The sequence below is a fragment of the Thamnophis elegans genome, chromosome 8, assembly GCF_009769535.1.
Source record: "Thamnophis elegans isolate rThaEle1 chromosome 8, rThaEle1.pri, whole genome shotgun sequence".
Taxonomy (NCBI): domain Eukaryota; kingdom Metazoa; phylum Chordata; class Lepidosauria; order Squamata; family Colubridae; genus Thamnophis; species Thamnophis elegans.
The window spans coordinates 56,627,036-56,654,291 of NC_045548.1; the positions used below are offsets into that span (position 1 = coordinate 56,627,036).

Consider the following 27,256-nt stretch of genomic DNA (forward strand, 5'->3'; position numbering starts at 1 on the left):
AATGACTGAACATTTATTCAAGACCAACCAAAATGCTGCAGGAAAATGACATTAATGAGCAAAATATTTATCATATACATAAATTCAACATGTGTTGAGAAAAAAGTTGTTTATTGCATTTATCCTTGGCTACTGATATCTTTTTTCAAGAAGCTGTTCCAGATTGAAGAGGAATTTGAAGTAGTTCATGTCCTTTTTGATTAGAGACACTTTTTTATTTTTGTCCTTGAACTTTGAAAAAAAAAATCAGCCATAACAGTGATTTTCTGGAAAGAGTATAAGTGATTCTCCCCTAATCCCTAAAAATATCAGTCTGACAGGACTGGCAGGAAGAAATCTCTTATACCTTAAGTTGGACCTGAAACGTTGAATATTTATTGTGTCTAATCTCAATATTGTCTCAAAAGCAATTTGTTTTCTAATTATTTTGAAATTCATCCCTATTTTTCTTGATTTCCAAGTCTGTGTGAAGTAAGCCTGTGTTAGCCACCTCCTTTTAAAAAACTTTCCATAACTCTTTCATGCATTCCATATCTTAGGCCCATTGACTCAAAAAATTGAAAGAGTGAACAAAAATGTTGGTGGATGGTGACAAATAGACTTCTTGACTGCATAAGATGAGAAGGGATGATGAAAATGTGAAATTGTTTTGCTGAGAAAGACTGTAGAGCAGACTGATTGATTATGTGTATACTGCTTACTCAGGCAACTCTTACATGGCTCACCTCAATAGTTTAAACATACGTAAAATCAATTTTAAGTATTAAAATATTTTAAAATATGCTGCTATGTTCCATTAAAACTCCCCAACTGGTTTCTTAAAGGATAAAAATCAGTGTTTTATTTAACCCTCAACAGTAAAGCTCTTCCAATGTGAATGGCCTTCCCATCCTTCCCTCCCCCTCCCCCCAATCTCTCTAGCATGGGTAGCCACAGAATTTCCTGTCCAAATCAATGTTGCCCCAACACTGGAAGTCTTTAAGAAGATGTTGGATAGCCATTTGTCTGGAATGGTATAGGGTTTCCTGCCTAGGCAGGGGGTTGGACTAGAAGACTTCCAAGGTCCCTTCCAACTCTGCTATTGTATTGTATTATTGTATTGAGTGGTGGATTTTCCTAGAAAAGACAATCACAGTTACCAAGAGCCTGTGCTAAAAAGAATTTTATAGGCAAAAACCAACACCATAAATTATTCCTGGAAACCAGTGAAGTTGTTCCAAAATAGGTACATTCTACTGCAATTTCATAGTTTTGTTCTGAGCCATTTTCAAACTGCAACAGTTTGCCTAAGAGATGAGAAAAGTATCATCCATCCCTTTGACATCTCTGGTCCAAGATGACACACAGCTGGTGGACCCACCAAACCTGGGCAAAAGTTCTCCTGAAGAAGCAGTAAATCTGGAAAAAATCCCCAGTTCTATATTATGCATCAGGTCTTCCTGGGGTATTCAATCCCAATAGGCGCAAAAGATGGAAATTGGTGGCACTAAATGGCTTCCGTGCCTAGAATAATGCTGTCTTGATTCAAATATTATCCATTTATTTGCACAGTTTATTGGGTTGTTTTTTTACAGTCAAGTTTATTTCCTGTAGTTTGTAAAATGAACATGTTTATTTTGATAATAATTAAATATTATTGCATTTATGAAAAATAATTTATTATACGTTACTTTATGTTCCTGGTGTATTTTTTAAAAAATCCCATCATGAAAGGCAGTGGGAATGAATAAACAGATCACATTCATGGATACCTCTTGCTAAATGGGTTTGTTTGCCAGAAAAGGTAGGGTTTAGAATGCAGAAATATTTTAACCTATGCGCTTTTGAAATTTATGCTGCATTGCAATGCAAACGTGCTACAGATATGTTACAAATCTTTGCAATGGTGCCATCTTGATGACCTTCATATTTCACTTCCCATAAGGGAAGGAAAGCTTTCATAGATATATGTTATACTTTGAAAAGGCAACATAAAATGTTTTTTTTTCTTAAAATTGCACACTCATATACATAAATTTATGCCCACTTGAGTTGGGAAGTTCTTGGCACCTTAAGTGTAGCAACGTTTCCAGGACTACAACCCATCGTAATCGTAAAGCAAAAGCTCTATTGTTTACAACTTGCATATTTCTCCCATTTTTCAAATTTTGATCTGTGGGCTCACCCATACTTTGCATACTTGAGAGTATTTTCTTATATTTATTATTCACATCATTTTTCGTCCTTTTACAATAGCACACCAGAAGAATGGGCAGTAAATCTTCTCATTCTGCTTTTTCCAAAGACAAGAAAATAATATGGCACCCTTGCAAACCAATTGTTTCAACAGGAGCTCTCACAGGTAGCCATTGTATTGTCAAAAACTCAGAAGAAGCAAGAATAGAATTGCTGAACATAACATTCAGACTTTGGGGGATAAAACTTTTTAATAAGTTGAAAAGAACAATGTAATGCACCATCAAAGGAGAGGCAATGTTCCATTTTGAAGGGACAGAATTTTAATTTTATCAGGAAATTGCAAATATTTCCATCTGAAATACTCTGTCCCACTTCCCTTTATAAAACTTTATAAAGCCTTCTTCCAGAAAAATCAGAGGGACCTGTTTAATAGTAAGGTATAAGAGGACTATATAAAAGGTCATATTTGGGACATAATCATACTCAGAATAAAGCATATATGTGTTGTTGTTAGTTGCGAAGTTGTGTCCGACCCATCGCGATCTCACAGACAACATTCCTCCAGGCCTTCCTGTCCTCTACTATCCTGTGGAGTCCATTTAAGCTCACGCCAACTGCTTCGGTGACTCCATCCAGCCACCTCATTCTCTGTCGTCCCCTTCTTCTTTTGCCATCAACTATTCCTAGCATTAGGCTCTTCTCCAGTGAGTCCTTCCTTCTCATTAGATGGCCAAAGTATTTGAGTTTCATCTTCAGGATCTGGCCTTCTAAAGAGCAGTCACGATTGATCTCTTCTAGGACTAATCAGTTCTACATACTAAATAGAATATTTGTTAAGTACCGCATAGTTCAGAAAAACAATTCTGGAAATTGGATAACTCGGGGCTGTTATTAAGAGTCTAACCAGTCATTATTGACAGCTAGAAATTACTAGTACCGGTAAGTGATTAAAAGCAGTGACTCAGATCCCTGGCTTGCAATAATTTGCCACCATATCCATAAAGCTCAAAACAACAACTATTGAATCTGTTTGCTGTCGGTGCCAACTGAATATTTTTTGATTATCTGCCTCCTGTTTTCATGTCAAAATTCTTCCTGCTTTTGCTTGTGGGGCAGCACTGCTGTTTCTATCTTTATGAAGAGCAAGACAAAGTCCCTTAACATTGCTTAAGAACAGGGGTGTCAAACTTGATTTCATTGAGAGCCGCATCAGGGTTGTGTTTGACCTCGAGGGGATGAGGGGGCATGGTGGCTGTGGCCAGTTTGACGTCACTCGTGTCGGGGGTGCCTATGCAACCCAAGTGCTCTGCCAGCGAAAACAGGCTCCCGAGCTCCATTTTCAGCTGCAATGACCTCCTGCAACCCTCTGCCAGTGAAAATGGAGCTCGGGAGGGCCGCCTGCAGCCCTCCCACCCTCCTTTGGCAGAGGTACTGCGAGCTGGTCCTTCATTGTTTCCAGGGCAGCCTTATGGGCCAGATCTAAGCACCATGCAGGCCGGATCCGGCCCCTGGGCCTTGAGTTTGACACCCATGCTTAAGAAGCTTTCTCTGTTGCCATTTTCCCTTGGCTTGGCTCTTCACAGGAAAGGTGTGAAGTGATTCTTCATTAATTTTCAATTGCCTTTTTGCTCAGAAAAGATTCCAAAGCTGAATTGCAAATACAAATTAAGGCATAATTAAAAGACTTAAAAACACATTCACAATAAAATTAAAAACAGAGAAAAAAGAGTGAGAAAGCAAAAAAAGATTATAGAGATAATTCATTTCAAATTGCTGGAAAGCCAAACCGAGCAAACAAGATTTAATAGTCTGCTTTAAGTGTAAAGAACCATTGTGCAGGGAAAGACCTCGCATAACTAGTTTTCATGCCAGTATTTTCCTTTTCATTGGCATTATGCAAATAGTTTTTTTTTCAATTAAGAGCAGTCATTCACCACCAATTGTGGAATCAATAAAGTCTGCCAGGCTGTCCATAAGCAAAGGGAAATTTTCTGTTACGTTCTGAATTTAAAAAAATACAGTGAGCTCTTGACTGAGAAAATGGTTTGTCTTCAATCTCTTTTACCTGTTAAATTAGAAAGTACGTATCTGCAACAATTTCATCATGCACATGATACAAGTCAACATATGACATGCACCATATTTGTACCATATCATTTCCATAATAGTATATCTGAACCATCAATATGGATAAGCAGGGATAGTGATCAATTGCACTAATGAGCTGGGAACATTTGACCTGATTATGCATATTAGGAAGATAACCAGAGGTAGTATTCTGCTGGTTCGGATCAGTTTGCCTGAACCGGTAGCAGAAATCGTGGGTGGTCCTGCCCATCTGCCCCGGTTCTATGCCATCCCATTTAGGCACTTTTTAAAGTCAAAGCACATTCGCGGAAGGCTGAGTGCATGCCCAGACGGGGCGCAGGCGTTCACCTTTGCGAATTGGTAGGGAAGGTAAGGGAATACCACCCCTGAAGATAACTATATAAAGGCATCCATCCTGTTCTTTTGTTTCCCCAATTAATTTTTTTCCCCTTGCATTTCAATCACTTTTGAGCACACACACCCCTCAATGGCTCTGAATTTACAGAAATTCAGAGCCATTTGAGTTTGTCTAAAGCAATGGTGTCGAGGAGGAAAAGTATGATCATAACTAAAACAAGGTTGAGTTTTAGACACTTTGAAATTAATCACAATTGGCCATTAGGATTTTGGAATTGTATTTAAGGGGACCGCACTGGAGATCAGAAGTTCCATTCTAAAGGAAAGGAACAGTTTAATCCAGTGTTTCTCAGCTTTAGCAACTTTGATAGAATGTGGTCTTCCATTCCCAAAATTTCCTAGCAAGCATGCTGGGGAATTCTGGAAATCAGAAGTCCACATACTGATATATCCTTTCCTGTTGTCATTTTCCAGCAGCCTTCTGTACTGTTGCTGTGAAGTGCTTTCTGGATTTTTTTCAAGAGGCACAAGAAGAAATAAGGAAAAGGAGGCATCTTAAATATTACCTCCTGCTCTCTGTCTAGTCTATTCTGATCCAACTCAGAGCTGCTTTCTCAGTGCAGAAATGTAGATGAGATGATTCTTTAATCCTTTCGTTTTAGGTCTGCAATTTGATTGTGTTGACCTGCAATGGGGAAAGGTGTTTGCTTTGATGTGTTGTGAAATCTGGTTGCCAAGGACAGCCTGTATCCCCTCCCCAACCTCTCTTGACGTGTTTTCCCAATTTGAGTGTCCCTGAAAAGTTAGTTTGTTTAATTTATAAAGACAGTGGAGTGTGTCCTTTAAGAATGCAGAAACAATTCTGAGATCTGCATTTCTTAAGTGAAGAACATGCTGCAATGCATCTGCTCCCAGCTTGCATAAACATAGATGGATAGATTAAAACTTCTAAGCATTATCAAGATGGAAGAACTATTCTGGTACCCTGTTTTCTCCAAAATAAGCCCTCCCCAGATAATAAGCCCAATTGGGTTTTTGAGCGCATGCACTAAAATAATCCCTCCCCCGAAAATATTGCAGCGCAGCAGCAGCCATGAGGTGACCACACTCACTGCCTCCTGCACCTCAAAAATAATAAGACCTCCCTGAAAATAAGGACAAGAGCTTATTTTTTGGGGGGGGAGGGCAAAAAAAATAAGAGACTGTCTTATTTTTGAGGAAACACCGCAGTACTGAGAACATATGGGAAACACAGAAGGGGAAAGAATGTTCAGCCATTACTTGGGAGATTTTCTGTTGGAATAACTCTAGGAAAAGCTTGCACATACGGAGTTGCAAAATCATATTAAGGAAGTTTTGTGAACAGTTGAGATAATGGTAATATGTCAGAGCCTCGTCTATTAATTCCAGTATTTTTTGGAATCATTTGTGTTTCTCTTTTGCCAGCAAAATCTCTCACAAGAATCTTTTTCTTCAGTCTTGGTTAATGCCATAAATGGGGATCAAAGATTCCACTCTGCACATATAACTTGAAATATTTTGGTTATAATATACGTGAAATAACTGGTATAACTCACTCCTTTGGGTGCTAACATTTTCTTAGAATCAACTAAGTTCTAAGATCTGTTATCTCATGCTTCATCAGGATTCTCCTTTGGGGATGAGGGCTGATGATTCATTGTCTTCTTTATAAGATGCTGTAGCTTAGAACCTTTTTCAGTTTGGCTTTCTGACAATGTGTCCAATTAAACTCCCCAGATTTCCAGATGGCACAGAGAAGGAATTATTTTTTAGGTTTCTGTATGCCCAATTGGGCACTAGTTGTACAGCACAGATTCAACTAAAACCGGAGCCTCTGAAAAGGAGCCGTCTTGCTTGCTGTATTCCAACTTTATTTTCATTTATGCCAAAATGTGTGGTTTGGGATTGTAAATGCAATCTGATCATAATGCTCTGCCTGGAACAGCTTCCTCCCACCCCAGCTTTCATCAAGTGAAGCTTCTGGGCACTCTATAAGGCTGTGCCATATATTTCCATCTGTCTGGTTTCATGAAACCAAAGTATGATTGGCTGCAAGGCAAGTGTATTACCATTGCTTAGAATACTCTTTGTTACCTTCAACATTTGGAAATTTAGGCACAGTATCAGTATCAGATCATGGTATACTCCCAAATTGCTTTCTGTCAACTCTCGACGATTTCCTGACCTGCTCCTGAGTTGCCATAGGCAGGGGGATGGGGAATCGAGCCTCGCAGCTGCATCGAGGAATTTGCACCTCACCTCAGTCAAAACACCTAGCTGGCCAAAGTCAAGGCCATCTCCACAGAAACATGCAACGGCTGGAGGGAGTGATTTTTACAACCCATGTTTGCTTTGTTGGGGAATGTGACTGATTACACACCTTGGGCGGGAGTGGGAAACAGGGTCAGAGGCAAAGCGCGAACCAAATGAAGCCAGAGCTGCGTTCACTTGGGTCCGTGCTGACATGGCACTCCTTATAAACAACTGGATTTTTCTTAGGCTTTGCTTGAGGCTCCTGATTTCATTAGGGCATCAGTTGGAATCAGTGGTGAAATGCAAATTTTTTTACTATCAGTTCTGTGAGTGTGGCCTGGTGGGCGTGGCAGGGAAAGAATACTGCAAAATCTCCATTCCCACCCCACTCCTGGGGGAAGGATACTGCAAAATCTCCATTCCCACCCCACTCTGGGGCCAGCCAGAGGTGGTATTTTCTGGTTCTCCGAACGACTCGAAATTTCCTCTACCAGTTCTCCAGAACCTGCTGAATTTCACCTCTGACACTTTCACTAATCTGAAAAATTCTTGCAAGGAGATTCACTTTTGATCTTAGGGGCTCAGTTCTCGGAGGAGTTGGTCTTAATTCATTCTTTAGAGGAGAAGCCTGTTTTAAATCAGTAGAGATGAAAGCCATAAGAAGGAAACCACACAGAAAGTGTAGTATAGGCAAATATTAAAATACTAAAAGTGGCAGGAAGCTACACCTAAAAGTGCTCCATTTCCTGTGTGTAAGTCCCACTCTGTCCTGCCAAACCTGGAGTGCAATCTCCAGGTTCTGCAGCACTAAGAAAGGACATTGTGTAGCCTGCTATGAATTGCCTAATTCTAACTGAGGGTGGTGATTCTGCAGTAGGTTTGCTTTTAATAAATCTCTCCTTTTGTTTTCTTTTTTAAAATATAGATTTCTGAGAAATATGGCCTTCCAGCTGAGAAGATTACAAAGCTTTATAAAAAAAGCAAAAAAGGGTAAGAGAAATCAACTAATCCTGCAGTTCGTGTTTTTATAAAATAGTCCTGAGACCGCAGCTAAGCTTTTAAATCTTTCACGGTCTGATATATGCTCACACTGCAAGACAGATTCCCAGATCCAGGTTCACACAGGGGTTGCAATAGATATCAAATCAACCACTGGCTTCTAATTAATCTGGGTGGTTCTGCTATAGTATACCTTAACTTGGTGCCCTCCAGATATGTTGAACATATCCAGTCATTGAACAGCATGGAGATGCTGTGAATGGTGTGAATTGTAGCCCAGTTCTTCTGTAGTCCAGCAGATTAGTAGAAATTGTTCTTGGAGGTTAATAGCTTGGGACCTTCAGTATAGACTTTGGAAGCTGTATCAGCACAGTTTCTACCCCTATCACTTGTGTTATTTGGAGAGCCATAGAGGGCTACCACACACATGCTTATTCAATGGGTCCTCAGTTACCCTACTTGTTGCAAACAATGCCCTTGGGACTTCTCAATTTGGCTTTGTGCTTTGACCCAAGTAGCTGAGGCATAAGTAACAAAGCTACAATTCACCTAATGATAACAGCATGAAAATGAACCCCTTGTAAGATGCCAGCTATAGAAATTCCTGTTTCCTTCTTAATTTTTTAATTGCCTCTTTTGAATAATGTGTAAATGTATTACAACGCATCCTCCCCAGCAGTCTACAGTAAAGAGAAAACCACACCTTCATCAACACTGGCAGGACAAGCTATTGTATACAAACCCCACGTTCAGTAGCACTGATGTTACCTGGTTGGGTAATAAAACATCTGCAATTTAACAACCAGGCTCAGAGAGCATCAAGGACTCCACAGTTCAACTCTATGGTACATATATTCTCTTCTGTTGGAACACCTAAATGAGGTCACTATCTTGATTTCCCTTCAGTTTAACTTACCATAATTTAACTGTAGATGTCTAACCTACAAATTCCTCTATGGAATCTTGCTTCACCTCCTGACAATTTCCAATGGTCTTACACTACAGCATCAGTAAATCAAGCTTGATATTGTCTATTCTCTGGCCATGAGCCTCAAGCAAATGTTTTATCAGTTCTTTATACTATCGTGGCTTAACCCATTCCCCTGACAATGGCCCTGGACATGTTGGCTTATAATTCCAGCCATTCCAGCAACTAAGGTGAAGATGAAGGTATATTAAAGTGGTAATCCAGCAGCATCTGTAATGTATGCTTTCCGCTTCCTGCTGTGGTGCACAGGAATTATATTGTAAAGAATTTTTTAAAAATACAATGAAATAACATAAGAAGTTGCACAGGAGAATTAAGTGGGATTCCTCTAGCATGGATATAACTGGAGAATTAATATGACTTTGAATCATTAACAGTTAGAAGAATATGCATGTTGACTCAGGACAAAGAATCACAAAACATTTTATGGGGCAACTTGGAGTTGGATTTCAAGTTGGAGAATGAGTTTGCCTGTGAATTTTGTCAAGGCCCTCGTACAAATGGCTAACATAAAATAAAATCCTTGCACACAACCTTGAACCATCAATTTAAATCTATCCCTTAATTGATAGACTTCCACAGCCACAAAGCTACTGTTTTACAACCATAATTTATTGAATAATCTAGAATTGTCTGAGTTCGGAAGGCATGCTAATCACAATGGATAGTTTATACAACAAGCTGAATCAAAATGTCTATGGAGACTCCCAAGTCATCCAGATCATGGTTGTCCCAAAGGTGCTTTTTCCAAAGGCAACTGGACTTTTTTTTTTCTTGAAGATCCAGTTGCCTTTTGAAAAAGCACCTTTGGGATTGAATCAAAATGAAAAAAAAAACAACCTTGTATTATGAGTTTGTGTATTTAGCCATTATCTCAACTTTCTTAATGTATCTGTTTCCTGTTTCAGGATTCTGGTAAATATGGATGATAACATCATTGAACATTATTCCAATGAAGACACTTTCATCCTAAACATGGAGAACATAATGGAGGGTTTCAAGGTCACGTTGACAGAAATCTAGTTTACACCGGCATAGACCTTGTGAAGTGAAAACGTTTTGCCATCAAGGAAGAAATGATAATAAAACCCTGATTTCATTGATAACGGAGAAGAAAGGTTGTTGCAAAACTAAATTGGAAACAACCACATTTTTTTTTGCCACTGGAAGCCAATTTGGCAATTACTGACGAGTCTGTTCAAAAGAACATTTCTTCACAAAGTTCATTATTTATTGCTCCTCACTCTGCAATATGTAAATAATCAGTGGACCCTAGACTTCACAATCTTGATGTTGCAAAGGTATAACAGAGACTTTAAATAAAAACAACAAAAATAGTTAAGACAAGGAAAATAACAAGTTGAAAAATAATGTTAGTTCCACTGGGACTTAATCACTGAAATTTCACCTTCTAAATGAATTGCTAGAAAACCTGATAAGCGTTAACAATGTGCAAAGTGCCTCGTGATCTTTGCACACCTACTGTATACCAAACTTCTAGTGTTGGTATCACATAGCTTAGCCATATCCCTCCCTTTGCAGGTCAACTGAGGGCTTTTAAGATTTTCAGATGGCATGTACTTTGTAAGTAAAACACCATCCATTTTAACTTCTGTATATATGTGTTTATAATATGTAATAATATATTTTCCTATCAGTGTGGATGTGTTTACTGCCACTCTATTCTGTGTTTGGATAAGAAGTTGGCAGAATTCCTGTCCAAAGACCAAAGTTCTCTCACCAGCTATTGATTCTTCAGGGTTTTTGATACCTTTTGTTCAAAGCTTATCCAGGTGCCACATTATAAAGTTAAAACTCCTTATTGTCACAACTAAGATTATTCTATACCAGCTTCTCAGGTCTTTCAAAGAGATGCTTTCTGTTATTTTTAGACTTCCATTAAGTCAGTCATTTACAGAGTAGAACTGAAGGCCGTTTGGAGTGCAGCAGCTTGAGAGAGTCAGGCTTATTCAATTATGCTGCAGTCTTCCAGTGCCTGAAATACTTTTCCTATCTCTTTATCTATCTCTCTATCTCTCCCTCTCTCGTTTTGTTTTTTAAATCTTCTGTGATATGCATTCTTAATGAATGGCCGTTCACTTCTGCAATGCATCGTGCAAGATGTCATAAAAGTGACATTTCTATATCATTCCCACCAACGGCTGCTTCCCATTTTTACCCAACCTTTTCTAAACACATGTTTTTCCATTCAAGTTACCTCTGTAAGTTCCTGGCAACATGGAATCAGTGTGAGTTTAGCAAGGTATTTTATTTTTTGCTTTTATTTTAGGGAAATTATGTGCTTTATAAAACAACAGACGCATAAAATTGGAAGGAAAGTTTGGAATTGTGTAGTAGAGAAGTCCAATCCCCTGAACATGTCATATGTTGGAGGATGTAAATACAGGTGGTCCTTGCCTAATGACCAATTGTTTAGTGACCCATTCAAAGTTATGACTGATCTCATTAGAGGTCCTGGTTCTGGAGTTCTGCTGGAAGGACACACACACACACACCAAACCTGCATTTACAACTATATGCAGGCACATGATTACAATGTTCAGTATTTTTTGCCAGTTTCTGGCATTTACTTCTGGTTTCCATAAAAAAGCACACAATAAGAAAAATGGGTTCATTTAACAACCACTGCAAAGAAAATGTATAAAATTGGGCATGGTCCCATGGTGAACCACAAAACCTAGTTGTAATTCTGGGCTTGAATACAGTTGTATGTTTACAGTTGTAGAAGATGTAAATACCCAGTATGTATGTCTAGCAGAGGAGAACCTATCATCTGTGCATCGGCCTCTTTCATGTTCAAAGCATCTCTTAATGTTCAATTGGTTCTCATGCTTCCTTCAGGAGTAGCAGAGAATCGCAGTGCCCAACAGCTTTCTATATATATGGAGATGGCTACTTTATAAAGGGTTGGACTTAGATTTCTAAATACCTTGCACAAACCCAGAGGGTTTTTCCCCCACTCTTTCACTTCTTGAAGAAATCAAGCCATACCCATGATTAGGGCCAGAAATGAATTCAATTGATTTGCATTTTAGCCGAACTGACATTTAGCTACTGATTAAAATACACTTTTCTGACTTTTGTAGTTCATAGATGTGTAGCATGCATTTCTTCATGAAATTGTGTACAAAAATTACAGAACAGATTTGATCTAGTGCAGGGGTGTCAAACTCACATCGTCACAGCATCGTCATGTGACATATCATGACTTGCCCCCCTTCACTAAACCAGTTGTGGGTGTGGCCAGTAGATGACACACCCAGCTGTGGGCTGTGAGTTTGGCACCTCTAATCTAGTGGTTAAGCAGGCTCGAAACCATGAATTCTACTCCCCTTCCTTGGCCATGAAAGCCAGGTGGGGGATTGGCTAGTCATTCTTTCTCAGCCCAACTCACCTCACAGAGTGGTTGTGGGGGGAAATAGGAGGAGGAAGTTGGATATGTTTGCTGCCTTATTTGTAAAAATAATAAAGGTGGGATACAAATAAACAAATAAATGAAATAAATCTCCATTATGTTAGGGGACATATTCATAAAATTCCTGCATAATAGATAAAATTGCAAACAAAAGAGTATGGACATAGACATCTGTCCCACAATATGTATCAGGTTAATAGTCCCCCCCCCTCAAAAAAAAAACCTTAAGTGCAATAAACCAAACCATATATATTTGCAAAAATTAGGATCTGAAAAGAATTAACTTCACAGTTTCATAAGAATTAGGGACTGAGAAAAAAAATGAAATGAATGTATTTGCTCTTCTCTACTTTTATACATGAGTCTTGGTAGTTTTTGGCCTTATAATACATACTGAAATGCAGTTTGTGAACTATATTTATTGAGAACATTTTACAATATGCATGAAGGTGGTTTTTTTTTCTCTCCTTAATGGACCTAAACCAAAAAAATACAGATCATTTTCTGCATGGATGGCAGAATAATTTTGGAAAGACTGCAGGTCATATCCCATCACGTTCGCTATAATTTTCCCCCTTCCAACTCAATCTGTTGCAAAAGTTTTGTCAGTATATCTCCAAAGGCATTTGTATTGTATGAATGGGGTTTTTTTATTTTTATTTCTGTAAAACTATCATTTCCGATAAATCCCACTAGAATGTAAATATAAAAAATGTACAGAGGAATACTGTTCTTGATTTGAATCTGTGTACATATACTGCCTACCATTTTTTTTGTTTTGTTATTGTTATTCATTATGTAGTCTGGTTTTTGTATTACTTTGTTGTTTTTAATGGCACTTAGCAATAGCAGTAGCAGTTAGACTTATATACCGCTTCATAGGGCTTCTCTAAGCGGTTTACAGAGTCAGCATATTGCCCCCAACAACAATCCGGGTCCTCATTTTACCCACCTCGGAAGGATGGAAGACTGAGTCAACCCTGAGCCGTGAGATTTGAACAGCCGAACTGCAGTCAGCTGAAGTGGCCTGTAGTGCTGCATTTAACCACTGCGCCAACTCTTCCATGTATAGGGCTAATGGGAAAGGACACTAGCAAAGTAGCAGGACAGAGGTGACACATACAAAAAGGTCATTGTCCATCAGTAGAAACTAATGAAGACAATGGCCTACTGCATCAATCCATAAACATTTCTCAGATAAGCCTTCTCCAACATAGTAAGCTTTCAGATCTGTTGAGCAATAACTCCCAGGTTTCTGAAACTTTCAAAGCAATGGTTCTTGATATATATGAAAATAACTCTTTTTCATATAGCCATTGTTTTACAGCATAGTGTCTTCTAGAGATTCCTGCTACAATGATTTATTTGACTGCATGCCAACTATGTTCTGGGTTGGTTGGTCTCCTGGCAACTGCCTGGGCTAGTGCTAGCAATTTTCTTAGCCAGAATTTTGGTAATGTTCTGCCATTGCCTTCTTCCTAGGGTTATGGACTTCTAGCATTTGATGTATTGTGCCTTAAGCACTACTAAACTGTCTCTTACGATCTGTCCTTTGCCTAAATCACTCCTTTATTTTCCAGGCCGTGGAATGTGACCTTAAAAATTTACCCTCTAGGTCATTCAACCCACCCATACATTCCTTTTGCCCTCTGCACAGATGATCAGGTGTAAGAACTTCCCTTTAGCTTGCTGTTGGTAATGGCTGGGATGCTAATCAGAAAAAAAAGGCTTTTAAAGGTATTTTTTTAATATAAATCAGCTTGATACCAATTTTAAAGAGCACTTCATCCTGCAGGCATTTATTTTTCTTGTAGCATCTTGGCTCTTTGCATCTTTGAAGTTTAAAATTTCATTGACTCACTTTTTACGTCTTTTTTGAGTTTTAAAATGTCACAGAAGAAATGTCAGACCTTGAGATATTAACAGCTTCTTTAACCATATATTTATTGGTTTTCAGTTGGAATTTCCAAGTTCAGCCAATTATTTTTCTTTACTTTGGAAACCTTTGTTGTCCACTGGTATACTTGCATAAAATTGGATCTCTCTAGAAGTGTAAAAGTTTGAAGGCTGATGGATTAAAATTATAAAGATTTTTTTTATAGCAAACTTGTTTTTAAAATGACATATAGTGGTGAGATTCAAATGTTGCTTTGCTTTGTTTTTGATCAGCAAGGGTTGAGGAATCAGGTGTATTCGCTGAGCACCACTTGGCACTTGCCAAAGATGTGCAGAAGTTTCTGTATCCCTCCAGCACTGCAATTCACTACCGCTTGATAGGTTGGACTAAAAAAAGCAGACATACATCAGCCAAAGTAGATGAATTCCGGTTTTACAGGAAATTTGCATGTGATAATTTATACATACAGTAGATACAAATTTAGAAATAATTACTGTAATTTAAATGAGGAGTACAATGACAGGCATGCTTTAGGTCTTCTTATTCATAGGCAGCTTTCTTACCCAGAAATCAGCCAGAGTGCTTTCAACAGAGGATGCCTGATTTAGTGGGTTCCTTTCAGATTTTGTTCAGCTCCCCCACCCGACCCCGCTGGCAAGTAGGTCTTTCATTGAAATAAAAGAGACATCAAATGAATTTATTTATTACCGATGTTCTTCTAAATGGAGCTGGAAAACATTGTGTGTGTTCTGTTGTACAAGATGGAAAAGCCACTGGTTTTTTCTTGACCAAAGTGCCCTAGATCATTGATGTTAATTTTTAGATATTCCTAGCAGCTTGACTGTTGATGAGAATTTGGAGTTTTGGTGTCTGTGTAGATGTCGGTATCTACAGTTACAACAGCAATTAGAAGTCATAAGGGAGTTGGCTTTGTCTAAACATCCTGTGCAGATATCATTTTGTAACCATGAACCATATTTATGGTGAAGTTGTCCATTCAGAAATCTAGGTTCATCTGGTAGTTGGGCACAGTTCCTGGTATCACAGAAACTGGTACCAAATGCTAATATTTCATTAATATTTATGCAAATGGAATGAAATGTATTCCCTCCTGATCCAATATGCTGCTTTTTGGGAATGCAACTTGCAAACACCATAAAAAGGTACAATGTATCTCTGAACTGCGTATTTTATGGTTGATTGGATCAGACAAAGCCAACTAAATGATGATTTAATTCAACATCTTAGCAGATTGCGGGAACCAAATCATCCATTATAGCTGCCCCCAACCTTTTGGGCACAAGGGACTGGTTCCATGGGGAGGGATTTTTCTGCAGATCCAAGGGGGCATAGTTTTGTGTGCTGTCTGCATCCCACAGATGGGGCATTGCTTGTTTGCGCATACCAGTTTCTGGCATGCTGCAGACTGGTGCCAGTCCACAGATCGGGGATTTGGGACCCTGATCTACTAGGTCAAGGAGCAAATGTTCACAAGTATCTCAGCAGAAAAATGATTATTATCTTCAGAAATAAAGATTTTGTGTCTGTGTGTGACCTTGATGATGCATCCATTAGTCAAGGAGTTAGTTCAGGGACAATATGTAGCATTTACAGATTTTGCATTTAGATTTTGCATTGAGAATATTTTAATAAATTGGTACAGCTACAGTCTATATGGACTAGAAGCTTGGGGGGTTTTTTAATGAAATTTTCAGGAAGTTGAACTTAAAAGTTTTATAACATTATGGAATCGAAAAGAATTGCAGATTACACAGGAATGATATATCCATTAAATATCAAAAGCTCTCATCCCATTATAAGATGATGCTTTACAGATCTCGGCACTGAATGTTGCAGTTAATGTCAGCCTTTAACTTGTCTAATTGTAAGGACCATGTTATGACTTCTTATCCTAGCAAAATTAATCATGATCAGTTAAATCTATCCATTTTTAACTTATCTTTTACTTTTACATGGGAAAACAGGGACATATAGAAGCTTAATTTAGCTTTATATATTTTTTTCATTATTGATCTCATTGCCAAATAAAAATGGCTGATACAGACATAGAAGCATTGGATTTATGATTTGAAACCTTCTTCCTGTTTATTTTCTAACTTGATATACCTGTTGGTTCTAATTTGATATACCTGTTGGCAAATTAGCAAAATTTCTCCTGTCATGACACAATGATTGAAAAATTGTGGATTCAGCCTATCATCACACTGCAAAAACTGTATGGGGAGAAGGCCTGCTGAAATTTTTAAAGTGGATACTGTTTGTTAACTGTTCTAATCTTGATGGTTTTCTTCTTCTAATTTCAATTCCTCCTGCAAGATACTGACATGGTGTAAAAATGAAAGAGTACTTATGCCAAAAACTCTGTGCAGTGCCCTCATTTCTGGAAAGCAAGCTTTGTATATAAATATTGCGTGTTACCTAACGATAGTTTTGTAAATGGGAAAGGGGAATCTATAAACATATAAATAATACAGGTTTATATTTTTTGTACATTTTTAAATGGAAAGAAATAAATGTTCATAAAGTATAATCATCTTTTGTTGATCTTTTTCCCCCACAGATGTTAGCCATCCCTGGGTATTTATTTACATTCCCTCAAAAGCACACATTGAATTATATATAATCTACTTGGGACATATTATGCCTGGATTCACACAGAACAATACACCTAAATCTAGTTTAACAATACAGGCAGTCCTCATTTAGTGGCCATTCACCATTACAACAGTAGCGAAAACGTAATTCTACAACCAATCCTTGCTTTTATGACTTTTGGAGATCTATAAAAGGAAGAAAAGCTGAAATCATGAAATCATGTTTCACTCAGCGACCATTTTAGTGAGAGTTGCTGGTCCCAAATGTGATCATTAAATGAGGACTACTTGTACACAGTGCTCATCTTTACAAAACATGCCATGTCATAAATGAACTGTATTATGGCTTGATTCACACGAGATGGCAATCTTATTTTATAAGAGTTATAAACTCCAAGAGTATACTTCATGTGGGCTTCATTGGCACCACGTTCCAATCACACCAGTGGTGGGTTCCGGATTCCCTTCCAACTGTTACAGTTGGAACAGCTCCGGCATCACCCATGTGGACCCACGCAGTGTGTGTGCATGCATCGTACTTGCCTGTGATGCTTCTGCAAGCCTCCACGACACTCCAGCTGCTTTGCGGAGTGTCACGCAGGCACCGTATGCGCCATGCGCTTGCGCGGAAGCACCAAAAGCTTAAAGCACAGGTAATGAGCTCAGGCGGGACGGTGGTCCCTCCGGAGCACTGTACCTGAATGGAACCTGGTGGTCCAGGTAGGATCCAGTACGCCAGTATCAGGGCATACCGCCTGCAACCCACCACTGAATCACACGTCCTTATTAATAGTGAGATACGATTCAAAAAAGGCATTCATCTGGGGCCAGGTTGGAATGAACAGCAGGTGTAACTTTAACTATAGCTGCTAGGGCAGTCCTACATGTTCTTATTGTTTGCTGTTACTTGGCCACACTTTAAATTCATACTCAAATCCAGAGCTGTGGAATTGCAGCCGCCAATTGTCTAGCCAAAATGTGGCAGCCAGCAATTAAATCAAACACGCCTTTGACAGGCTCATGGGCAAAGCAAAAGACACAAAATCTTCACCTAAACCACCAAAAAGCAAGTCCCTGTGCTATCACTGGTCTTTTCCCTCCAACTTTCATTTTGACAATTTTATATCAATCTCTAAAATGTTTGTTTGTTTCTGGTGAACTGGTAGGTCTTTCATGCCTCTTGGTGTTAGAAACCATGAATACCTCAGGGGTTGCCACAAAGAAGAGGGAGTCAAACTATTCTCCAAAGCATCTGAGGGCAGAACAAGAAGCAATGGGTGGAAACTAATAAAGGAGAGAAACAACTTAGAACTGAGGAGAAATTTCCTGACAGTTAGAACAGTTAATCAGTGGAACAGCTTGCCTCCAGAAGTTGTGAATGCCTCAACACTGGAAGTCTTTAAGAAGATGTTGGATAGCCATTTCTCTGAAGTGGTGTAGGGTTTCTTGCCTAGGCAGGGGGTTGGACTAGAAGACCTCCAATGTTCCTTCCAACTCTGCTATTGTATTATTGTAATATTGCATCTATCTGAAAGACCACTGCCATTTGGACCTTTCTGAACCTTGTGGACATCCATAGGCTGTATGAGAGTAGGAATATTCAGAATACTTTGAAATCATGCTGGCGGCTTCCGAAAATGATTTTGGTTTTCGTCAAGAAAGATGGAAAGATGGAACTTTCTAGAAAGCATAACAGCAGTGAATAGTTGGAAGGGAACAAAATTTAGGGGTACCGTGACAGACATGATATCTGCATACCTTTCAAAAATAGTGGGTTACAGTTATGTATTCATAAAAGGAAAAATATAATTATAATCAGCTGCAATCAATTATTCCAGTATGAAAAAGTACCATGTCACAAAATGGTGTACAATACAAAATTATTTAAAATTCAACATTTAAAAACAACATTTGTTCAGCAGTAATACAGTAAAAAAAAAAATCTTACTTTTCTTCAAACAATATTGTTCATATGTTTGGCACTGTAAAAATACATGATCACAGGTTCATCGTTCTCTCTCTGATTCGACTTTTTTTAAAAAACCAATCAGCAATGTTGCTGCTGTTAAGTATCTGCATATATTATACTGCACTTCAACATACATGAAAGAACATGTGGGCTCCATTCCACTGCTAAAACAAACAAATTATGAGGGGAAAAACCTGTCCCACATCAATAAGACAATATCCAAATTTCCCACCTGGTCAGTATCTATGCATATGAATTACTCTGTAACATTTCTAATTTTGATTCTGATATCAAATCTGAACACTTTGGGGAGGGGGAATTAAACAGATCTAGGAAACATTGGGTTCAATATAAAAAAAAGTTAAGCATGTTTAAAGTCATCTTGCAAGCTGTTGATATTTACTAATTCATCAATGCATGAAATTGAGTTGATAAAAATCATTCAATATAATAACTTTTAATGTATCTGTTTAACATAAAATTATACATCAGCTATTTTCCAAATGGAATCTCCACATGTGTTTTGGACTTCAGTTTCCAAGATTCTCAGCGATGGCTGAGAATTCTGAAAGTAGGTTTCCAACATACTTCCAGGGCAGGATGGGGAAAAATAATACAAACCATGTGGATAGGAACTTACAGAAATGACCATTTTTCGGGATCAATTTTTCTATGAAAAGACCAATAGGAAGAGAAGGAAGGAAAGAAAGAAAGAAGGAAGACTTTCAGGCAGATCATAATAACAAGTTCCAATTTTAAACAAACAAGTGGACAAACATGGAATGCAGTTTCCCTATACAAGTAAAAACAGTTGCATCATTTGTGCATCATTAGAGCAATGGGGTAAAAAGGAATAATCAGTTTAATTAACATGCAGGTCTCAATACTTTTAATAAGCCAAACACTAAGGATTCAGATTTAAGTAGCTTTTTTCCCCCTTACATTTTACAACAACATGGCCACTACCAACACACACTAGGATCACACAGTCAGTACTGCTTTAAAAATGCAAATCACACTGTTAAGACTTTCACAGAATTTGCATATCATGTGAATGATGGACGGAAGAGCTCATCCAATAGGAAACTAGTCAGTACAGTTAAAGTCATTTTCAAAACAGTATATACAGAAATACAGATGCATTTCCCAGGGTAGGAAAAATATAGTCCAGCAAAAAGCATAGAAAAGGAAACCATGAATGCCATGCTTCGGAACACAGAAATTATATTATCATTCATCGAATCAGTTCTCAAATGAACTAAATGGGTTATGTTCTACAGATATGCTTTAACGTATCATGCTGAACATTTAAAAACAATATATACTTTTTCACTTGATCCCTGAAAGGAAGTAACACCCACAGAAGCCACTTTTATCAATGGATTCCTTAACTTGATCAGGAAGCATGCTACATAGTTTGGATACTGATGAGCACAGGGATGCATGGTTGATTCACACTACACACGTAGAAAAAAGGGCTGATTTGTAACAAACCCACAGATCTGAGGCCATCCAGGGCTAGTTTAATGTACTCATGTCATCCTGCACTCAGAAAGACTCATGTTGATGATGACCGATGTGTCTCACAGATGTCAGTGAAACACAGCAATGACCAGCATCCTCTAAACTAAGGCCAATACACTGATAGCTTTACTGCCATGGAAATTCTGTAGATAGCAAAGCAGCACTTATTGTGTTCTAAATTTGTTCTTGAATCTTTATTCAGTTCCAAGATTACATGTGCTACCCTAAAATATCTGAGAATAGAATGGCAATCGTCTCCAAAATGTGTGGTAATACTGGGAATTAAAGGAACACTCCCTCAAGCGTTGCATCAGCATCTCCAAAGGGCTGCAATCAAAATCCCACAAAAGCAAATGGAAATTGTTCTGTATTTAATATTTACTTGCGAAGGCCTATAGTAAAAGCCGGGTGTATTAAAAAGGAACCCTGAAATGTTTTTCAGGTCTGTGCTTGCATATATGCTTGCATGAAAACATCTCAAAATTTGGCATGAATCATTCTCGATAAAATCAGCTCTTCTAAAAGAATAAATAATAAAATGCCTTTGCACTCCTTCAGGGTTGCCAGCATTGCAACAAGTTGTCACAGCTTTGGACCGACAGTGCACATCACTGTTTAAACAGCACTTAAGAATGAATTATGGGTCAAAGACAATCATCTTGTAATTGGTCTCTAGAAACAAAAGACTTCCCTCCACTTCCTTTCTGACACAGCTGCTAACTCTGTTAATTTAAGATAAAACATGTAAGCTATGTTGTAGAAAAATCTGCATCCTATATGCCCGATCCCAACTTTTTCCCATTCAGAGATGTCCATGCAGTAGATGTAAAGATGGCGGCCACAACTCTGTGATGGAAGACCTGAGCTTCTTTACCTGCATCAGAGACACCCGTTACCTGAATCAAGACAAGAATTCTGCTACTGTCCCCCTCAGTGGAAATCCATGCTTCCACTAATTCTTACTCATATTTTTTTTATAGGAACAATGGAAACCTGAGCACATAAAATGAACACAAACGCTGATCAACTGTATCCGGTGGAGATAGGAAAGGTAGGCGCTTCCCCCCCACCCTGCAAAATCTGTGAGCTGGTGAATCTGGGTAATGTGGAGAGAACTACAGAGTAGAAGAAAACATTACTGTTGAAAATGTCCTACTCTTCCTCAGAGAAGTGAGGAGAGTATTCTCCTAGATTCCTATTTGTTCCATAAACCATGAGGGTCTACAACAGCTCACTGCAGACAATTCGCTATGGCCAATTTGCCACAGGACAATTTGCTGAGGAAGAAGAGTAGTAGTGGGTTCTGGGGGTACGGCCCGGTACAGCTGTACCGGTATTAGCTGGGAGCAGTGGCCATCGTACAGGTACAGTGGCTTGTTTGGCCCACCCACCCGCCTGCGTTCCTTACCGGTTTTTGAAGCAACCGGGCTAACTGTGCATGTGCGCACAGCGTGCAGCGCCTGCGCAACCTCCGCCAAGCAGCTGGGTGTCACAGGGTGGTGGTGTGTGCATGAATGTGCAGCACACATGCCCGATGAGGACGCCCGGCCCCATGCACAGCGTACCGGTTGCAACAGGAGCCAGAACCCACCACTGAACAAGACTCACACTAATATTGAAGAAATGATGGCATATAATCATTAAAGAAAGGATGCCAAAGGAGGGACAAAATGGAATGTGAATGACAAAAATTAAAATAATTTTTAAACTATTTTAAATAATTAAATTGAATTGTTGAATTGTTCCATGGCAGGTTGTCCTGCAGCAAGTTGACTATGGCAAGTTGTCCTGTGGCAAATTGGGCGGAGCAAGCTGTCCCATTCCAAACAAAGAAAACCTTCCATTATACAGAACACCAATTTGGGAGGAGCAAGGAAATGTTAATATACCAGTGAAAATCTTGCCTTACTTGTCTTCCTTGCAGCTGTTCTCAGGACTTTAGCATCCAAATGGTTTCTGCTTTCAACCATTAATATAAAAATGTATTCTGTTCTTTATATTTTAAGTTAGCAGAGAGGAAACCACACACGGAGTCCCTAAATCAGGAAACAAGGCTCTGGGCCAAAAGATTTGCCAAGCATCCAAGCAAATGGATGAACACAGCTGCTTAAACAAAAGGCAATGTTTTTTAAAAAGGGAGGGGGGGACCCAAGACACATCTGGCTGCTTTTTTGAAAGAATGAATTGTATCCATACCCTTGCATGACCTCAATTAGACTTTTAGTAAATTTGCTTTTTTTAAAATTTTGAAATCAGCTATGATTTAAAATACTCTTAAGCAATGTTATAAACACCCATTTCTTCATAAAATACTTTAGAAATTTGGTCAGAAATGCTTTAAATTTACAGCCATCGGCTTGTGGGACTCATCATTAAAGAATGGTACGTTCCATCCAAACTTTTAATATAGTGGAGCTACTATATCAAATACTGTAGTCAGGTGGATTGGTGAAAATTTAAACCATTTACTGCCTGATTTATGTACAGTTTTACTTTGCAAAAATTATGTCCATTATTTCAATAAAAATATCCAGGAATAGATTTGTAAGGTGCCCAATGCTTTTAAAAATCAAAGATGTTGTTGGTCTGTGGCTTTTTATTTTTAGAAGAAAAATAACACACTGCCTCATAACAGCACAAAGTGTTTTGAAGAGAGTTATTCTTGATTGCAATGCCTGGACATGGAACAAATTGATTCTCAGCTCTGTAAATTCACAATTGAGAAATCATACATAATTTCCCTGTCCCCTCCCCAGTTTTTTTTTTTTACCGTAAATCCAATTGTAGTAGCCAAAAAATAAAATTCAGAAGCATGATTCTTTAGAGATAAACTTTACATATCTCTTCATGCAACCTTCAAAAAACCTCCTAAAAGCAGAAACTTCTAAAAAGTTTCAGCTCTGACTCTTCCAAGCCAAGATTGCTACATCTCTTATGGTTTTTAAGAGGCCAAAAAAGCAATTAAAAAAAAAAAAACAAGGCCACAAATCTAAAAGTTCAGCCAACCCCCAGTTAAATGCTCATGGGAGGATTTGACTAATTTTCTTTTTGGGTGGAATTAAAAAAATATGTAGCAAAACCCAAATAAACATTTTTAAAACAATCCTTCTTACCATAAACAATACTAATCGTTTCACAACCAACACCTTGGTTGAAATCTTTTCCACAGTTTCCTTACTGAAACAAATTCAACAATTTAGGTCGAAAGGGACTATTGTTATTTACAAATACTGCCTCTGTTCCCACTTAACTACGCCAGTAAGGTCTCCCATTTCATCTCTTCTTCTCTTACATATCAAGTGACCCTGGTGCGTTTGAAGGCATAAAACATCCCCCTTAATCAGCTTATTCCCAAATTCTGAACTGAAGCTGCTGCCTGACAAATCATGAAACCAGACAGTTGCTTTGGGAAGGGTTCCAAAATGTTTATAAACTCCATTGTGTCCCTCCATTTGTCTTCAACGCAGCTAACATTTTGTACAAGGGATTTCAAGGAGATGGAGGAGAAGATAACTGTATAATAAAACAGTTACCTTTGGACAAAAAGCACAAAACATTTAAAAAATCAATTATATGTGTATTTGTGTGTGTGTGTGCTCGCACGCGTATGGATATATTTATAAATACATTACAAATAGTATCCTGTATTTTAATTAACACTACCCTAGTCCTGTATTTTACGTTTTTTGAGGTGCAGCTCAGATATGCACATTTGTGAATGTGCCATCACATAATGAGCATGATGAATTTGGAAGAAATACAGGCTGTTTTACAAGTTACTTCTGGGGTATGAAAATTATTGAGATGGGGAATCAAAGGTGGGATTCAATTTTTTTTACTACCAGTTCCATGGGCGTGGCTTAGTGGGCGTTTCAGGGGAAGGATACTGCAAAATCCCCATTCCCTCCCCACCCCACTAATCTGCTTTCCAGCTTTGTTCTCCTGTTCAGGACAACAAAAGAAGATCAGCTGTGAGGCTGGGAGGCAGCGGGAGAGGACCAGCCTATTTGCCGGTTCCCCGAACTACTCAAAATTTCTGCTACCGGTTCTCCAGAACCTGTCAGAACTGGCTGAATAACCTATCTTGGGAGAACTCTTTCTCTGCCACTCCAGAACTTAAAATGCAGTCACATCAAACTCCTCCTTGGGTGCCAAGTGCTTACAGTAAATCATGTAATTTCTTTGGACCCCTTTCCATTCAAACTGGGGCAAAACTACATGTTACAAGGCAAATGGAACTATTGTGCAAGAAAGGGAATTGCAGCACAACAACATTAACCCTTTCCAATTCTCCATTACAATATTCCCTTTTCTGCTCTTTTCGTGCCAGTGGGACTCCAAAACCATTGATGATGGAGGAAATTGCCGTGGCAAGATATTTGAACAGAAAACCTGGCTGGTGCTAAATGGTTAAATATATAGATGTCTTGCCTGCCAGCTGATTCTCTTTTTTGCATGTACTTCCAGATCTCTAATTCTTCCCTGGAACAATGTCCTGTTTCCCATTTCTATTGTTTTTCTAAAAGCCAAGCTTCATGACTGCAGCTAAAGAGGGAAATGGCTTTGGCGTGGCAGTGGAAGAGGAAAAGATCATGTATAACCATATCTTTCCTGCCTGCTTTATTTCTGCTCTACAAATCTATCTTAGTAAAGTTACATGCTTAGAAAATATGTTTTCAATTATATTGGAACTACTGATTCTCTTCACCGAAGTACAAACAAAATAAGGCTCTGTCACATGCAAGTACAACATTCTATCATTTATCACCAAATCCTCATTTTCCAGAAGTTCTTCAAAGCTAGAGGCCTTCCAGATTTAAAAAGTGCCTTCATTCCCTTCTACCATGGCATGCATTGCTCCCAATATTTAGCTCAGTATTCAGCTCAGTTTTCAACTTGCACAATTACTCTTCCTGATTCAAGATGCTAAATGATAATCAAGATAACGATAAAATAAAATATAATTCTCCTCTGGCCTTTCTCCAAACAAATCTGTATTTAAGTATAAGGAATTTCATTTATAGAATCTGATTTTTTTTAAATAGCAGAAAAAATTATATAATCTGTATAAACCCATTATTTTCTATAGTTTTACAAATGGCACGGCATCTCTGAAGGGTACAGCATAGGCTAGTCTGAATTATTCCTTATCATTAATTCTATTATAGCTCACAGCTTTGCAGACAAGGCATTAATTGTGTATTACTTCAATTTAGCTCCATGGTGCCATTGGTCCCTTTGTTGCAACACTCAAGACTGGAGGATTGAACTCACCATCATTTAGAAAAGAAATTTAAAACCTCATATACTGATCACTAAGGATTTCTTAGAATGAATGACATATTCATTGTATTTATTCTGTACAATGACAATAAAGACTATAATATTTAATTTGCCATCTTGGCTTCTATATCGGAAAATAAGATTTGCATTGATTTCTTCAACACCAGTAGTAGTGTTTCTGTTGCTGTTATGGTCCATTGAAATAACCCTGATTCCTGATGATTGCAGAGATAGGTCTTGGCAACGTTTTCAGAAATAGCCTGCCAATGCTTTCTTTCTAAGTGTGAGAGAGATTGGCCCAGAGTCAGCCAGCTGGCTTCCATGTCTAAGGCAGAACTAGATCTCAAAATATCTTGGCTTCTTATCTAGCACTTTAGTTATGTGACCAAACTGTATTTCTCACAGCTACAAATTTAAGCCTAAATCCTAGCATAAGCTAGTGTAGTGAATAATACAGCCTATGTCTAACCTCACATGGTAACAGAAATTTGTATATAAGGTGTCTTAACCCAGGATGTCATATAAACATTAGCACACTCTCCCTGGCAAATGTATTAAACCTGCCCCCCCTCCCCCCAAGATCAGTGGCCTCTTTATTCACTAGAAGGATATTTTAAAAAAAACTTATTTGGCATTCCCCAATATTGGAAGGAACATGGTTTCTATTGGAGCCAAGACACTCATTAAATGGAATGTAGCCTGGTCCCCAATCTTTACTGCCAGTGAAGATGGAAGGTATTTCCCAATGGAATACCGAACCAAACCTGAAGTACCTAACCAACAGAGACTTTTTATTTTGGAATGATGCCATGCCCTCCCCTCAGCTGTCTTTGAAGGTCAATACAGTAAGATTACCTATCCAGGGAGATGATGCCCCTGTGCTACCGGACACACAAAAATGACCCAGCATACACTTCTCCTCTGCCTCTTTTGCAGAGACCTTCATATTAGCCTTCTCTCTCCACTATTGCATACACACCCAGAGTGCAGAGGACAACTCTACCCCTTCCTGCTGCTTTCAGACCTTGCTATAACATAGAACAGTGATGGCCAACCTTTTTGTTGCTGAGTGCCAAAAATGCGAGTGCGCGCACACAATAGCGTGCATGCCTGCCGGCACCCATAATGCAAAGTGCACCCCCACATGCGCATGCTTGCACAACCCCCCCCACTTCCCCCAACCACGTGTGCCGCACTGCTCGCCTCCATGCTGAGCTTGGTATTTCCTCCGGGGGAACGGGGGAAGCCCTTTTCACCCTCCCCAGGCTCCAGGAAAGCCTCTGGAGCCTGGGGAGGGTGAAAATGGCCTCCCGCTCTGGAAGGCCGAAAATCAGCTGACCAGTGCATGCATGCACGCTGGAGCTGATGGCTCGCAGGCTGGCAGATATGGCTCCGTGTGCCACCAGTGGTCTGCATGCCATGGGTTCACCATCACAGACATAGAATATTGTCAGGTTCTGTGCAGCGGTGCTGAACGCCCATCAGATGTTCCATAAATTAATAATAAGGAGCATTCAGTGCATCACACAAAATGCTCTTTACCATGACAGGTTTAGTTTGTCACACACCATCCTTCATGCTCCCTTATACCCATTTAATGCGTCTACCTCTCCTGCTAAGATTTCTTTTAGACTTTTGTTTTTATATA

The 27,256-nt window shown here is 38.8% G+C and overlaps 1 protein-coding gene across 1 annotated transcript in view; it reads left to right on the forward strand.

Annotated features, from left to right (window-relative positions):
* The window catches only part of GRHL2 (grainyhead like transcription factor 2), an 86,835-nt gene extending 74,540 nt beyond the window's left edge, over positions 1–12,295 (forward strand). Inside the window, exons 15-16 of the mRNA XM_032222286.1 lie at positions 7,823–7,887; positions 9,793–12,295. Of these exons, the coding sequence (XP_032078177.1) occupies positions 7,823–7,887; positions 9,793–9,907 (180 nt within the window). The 3' untranslated portion in view covers positions 9,908–12,295. The remainder of the gene's footprint in view (positions 1–7,822; positions 7,888–9,792) is intronic.
* Positions 12,296–27,256: the final 14,961 nt, after the last annotated feature.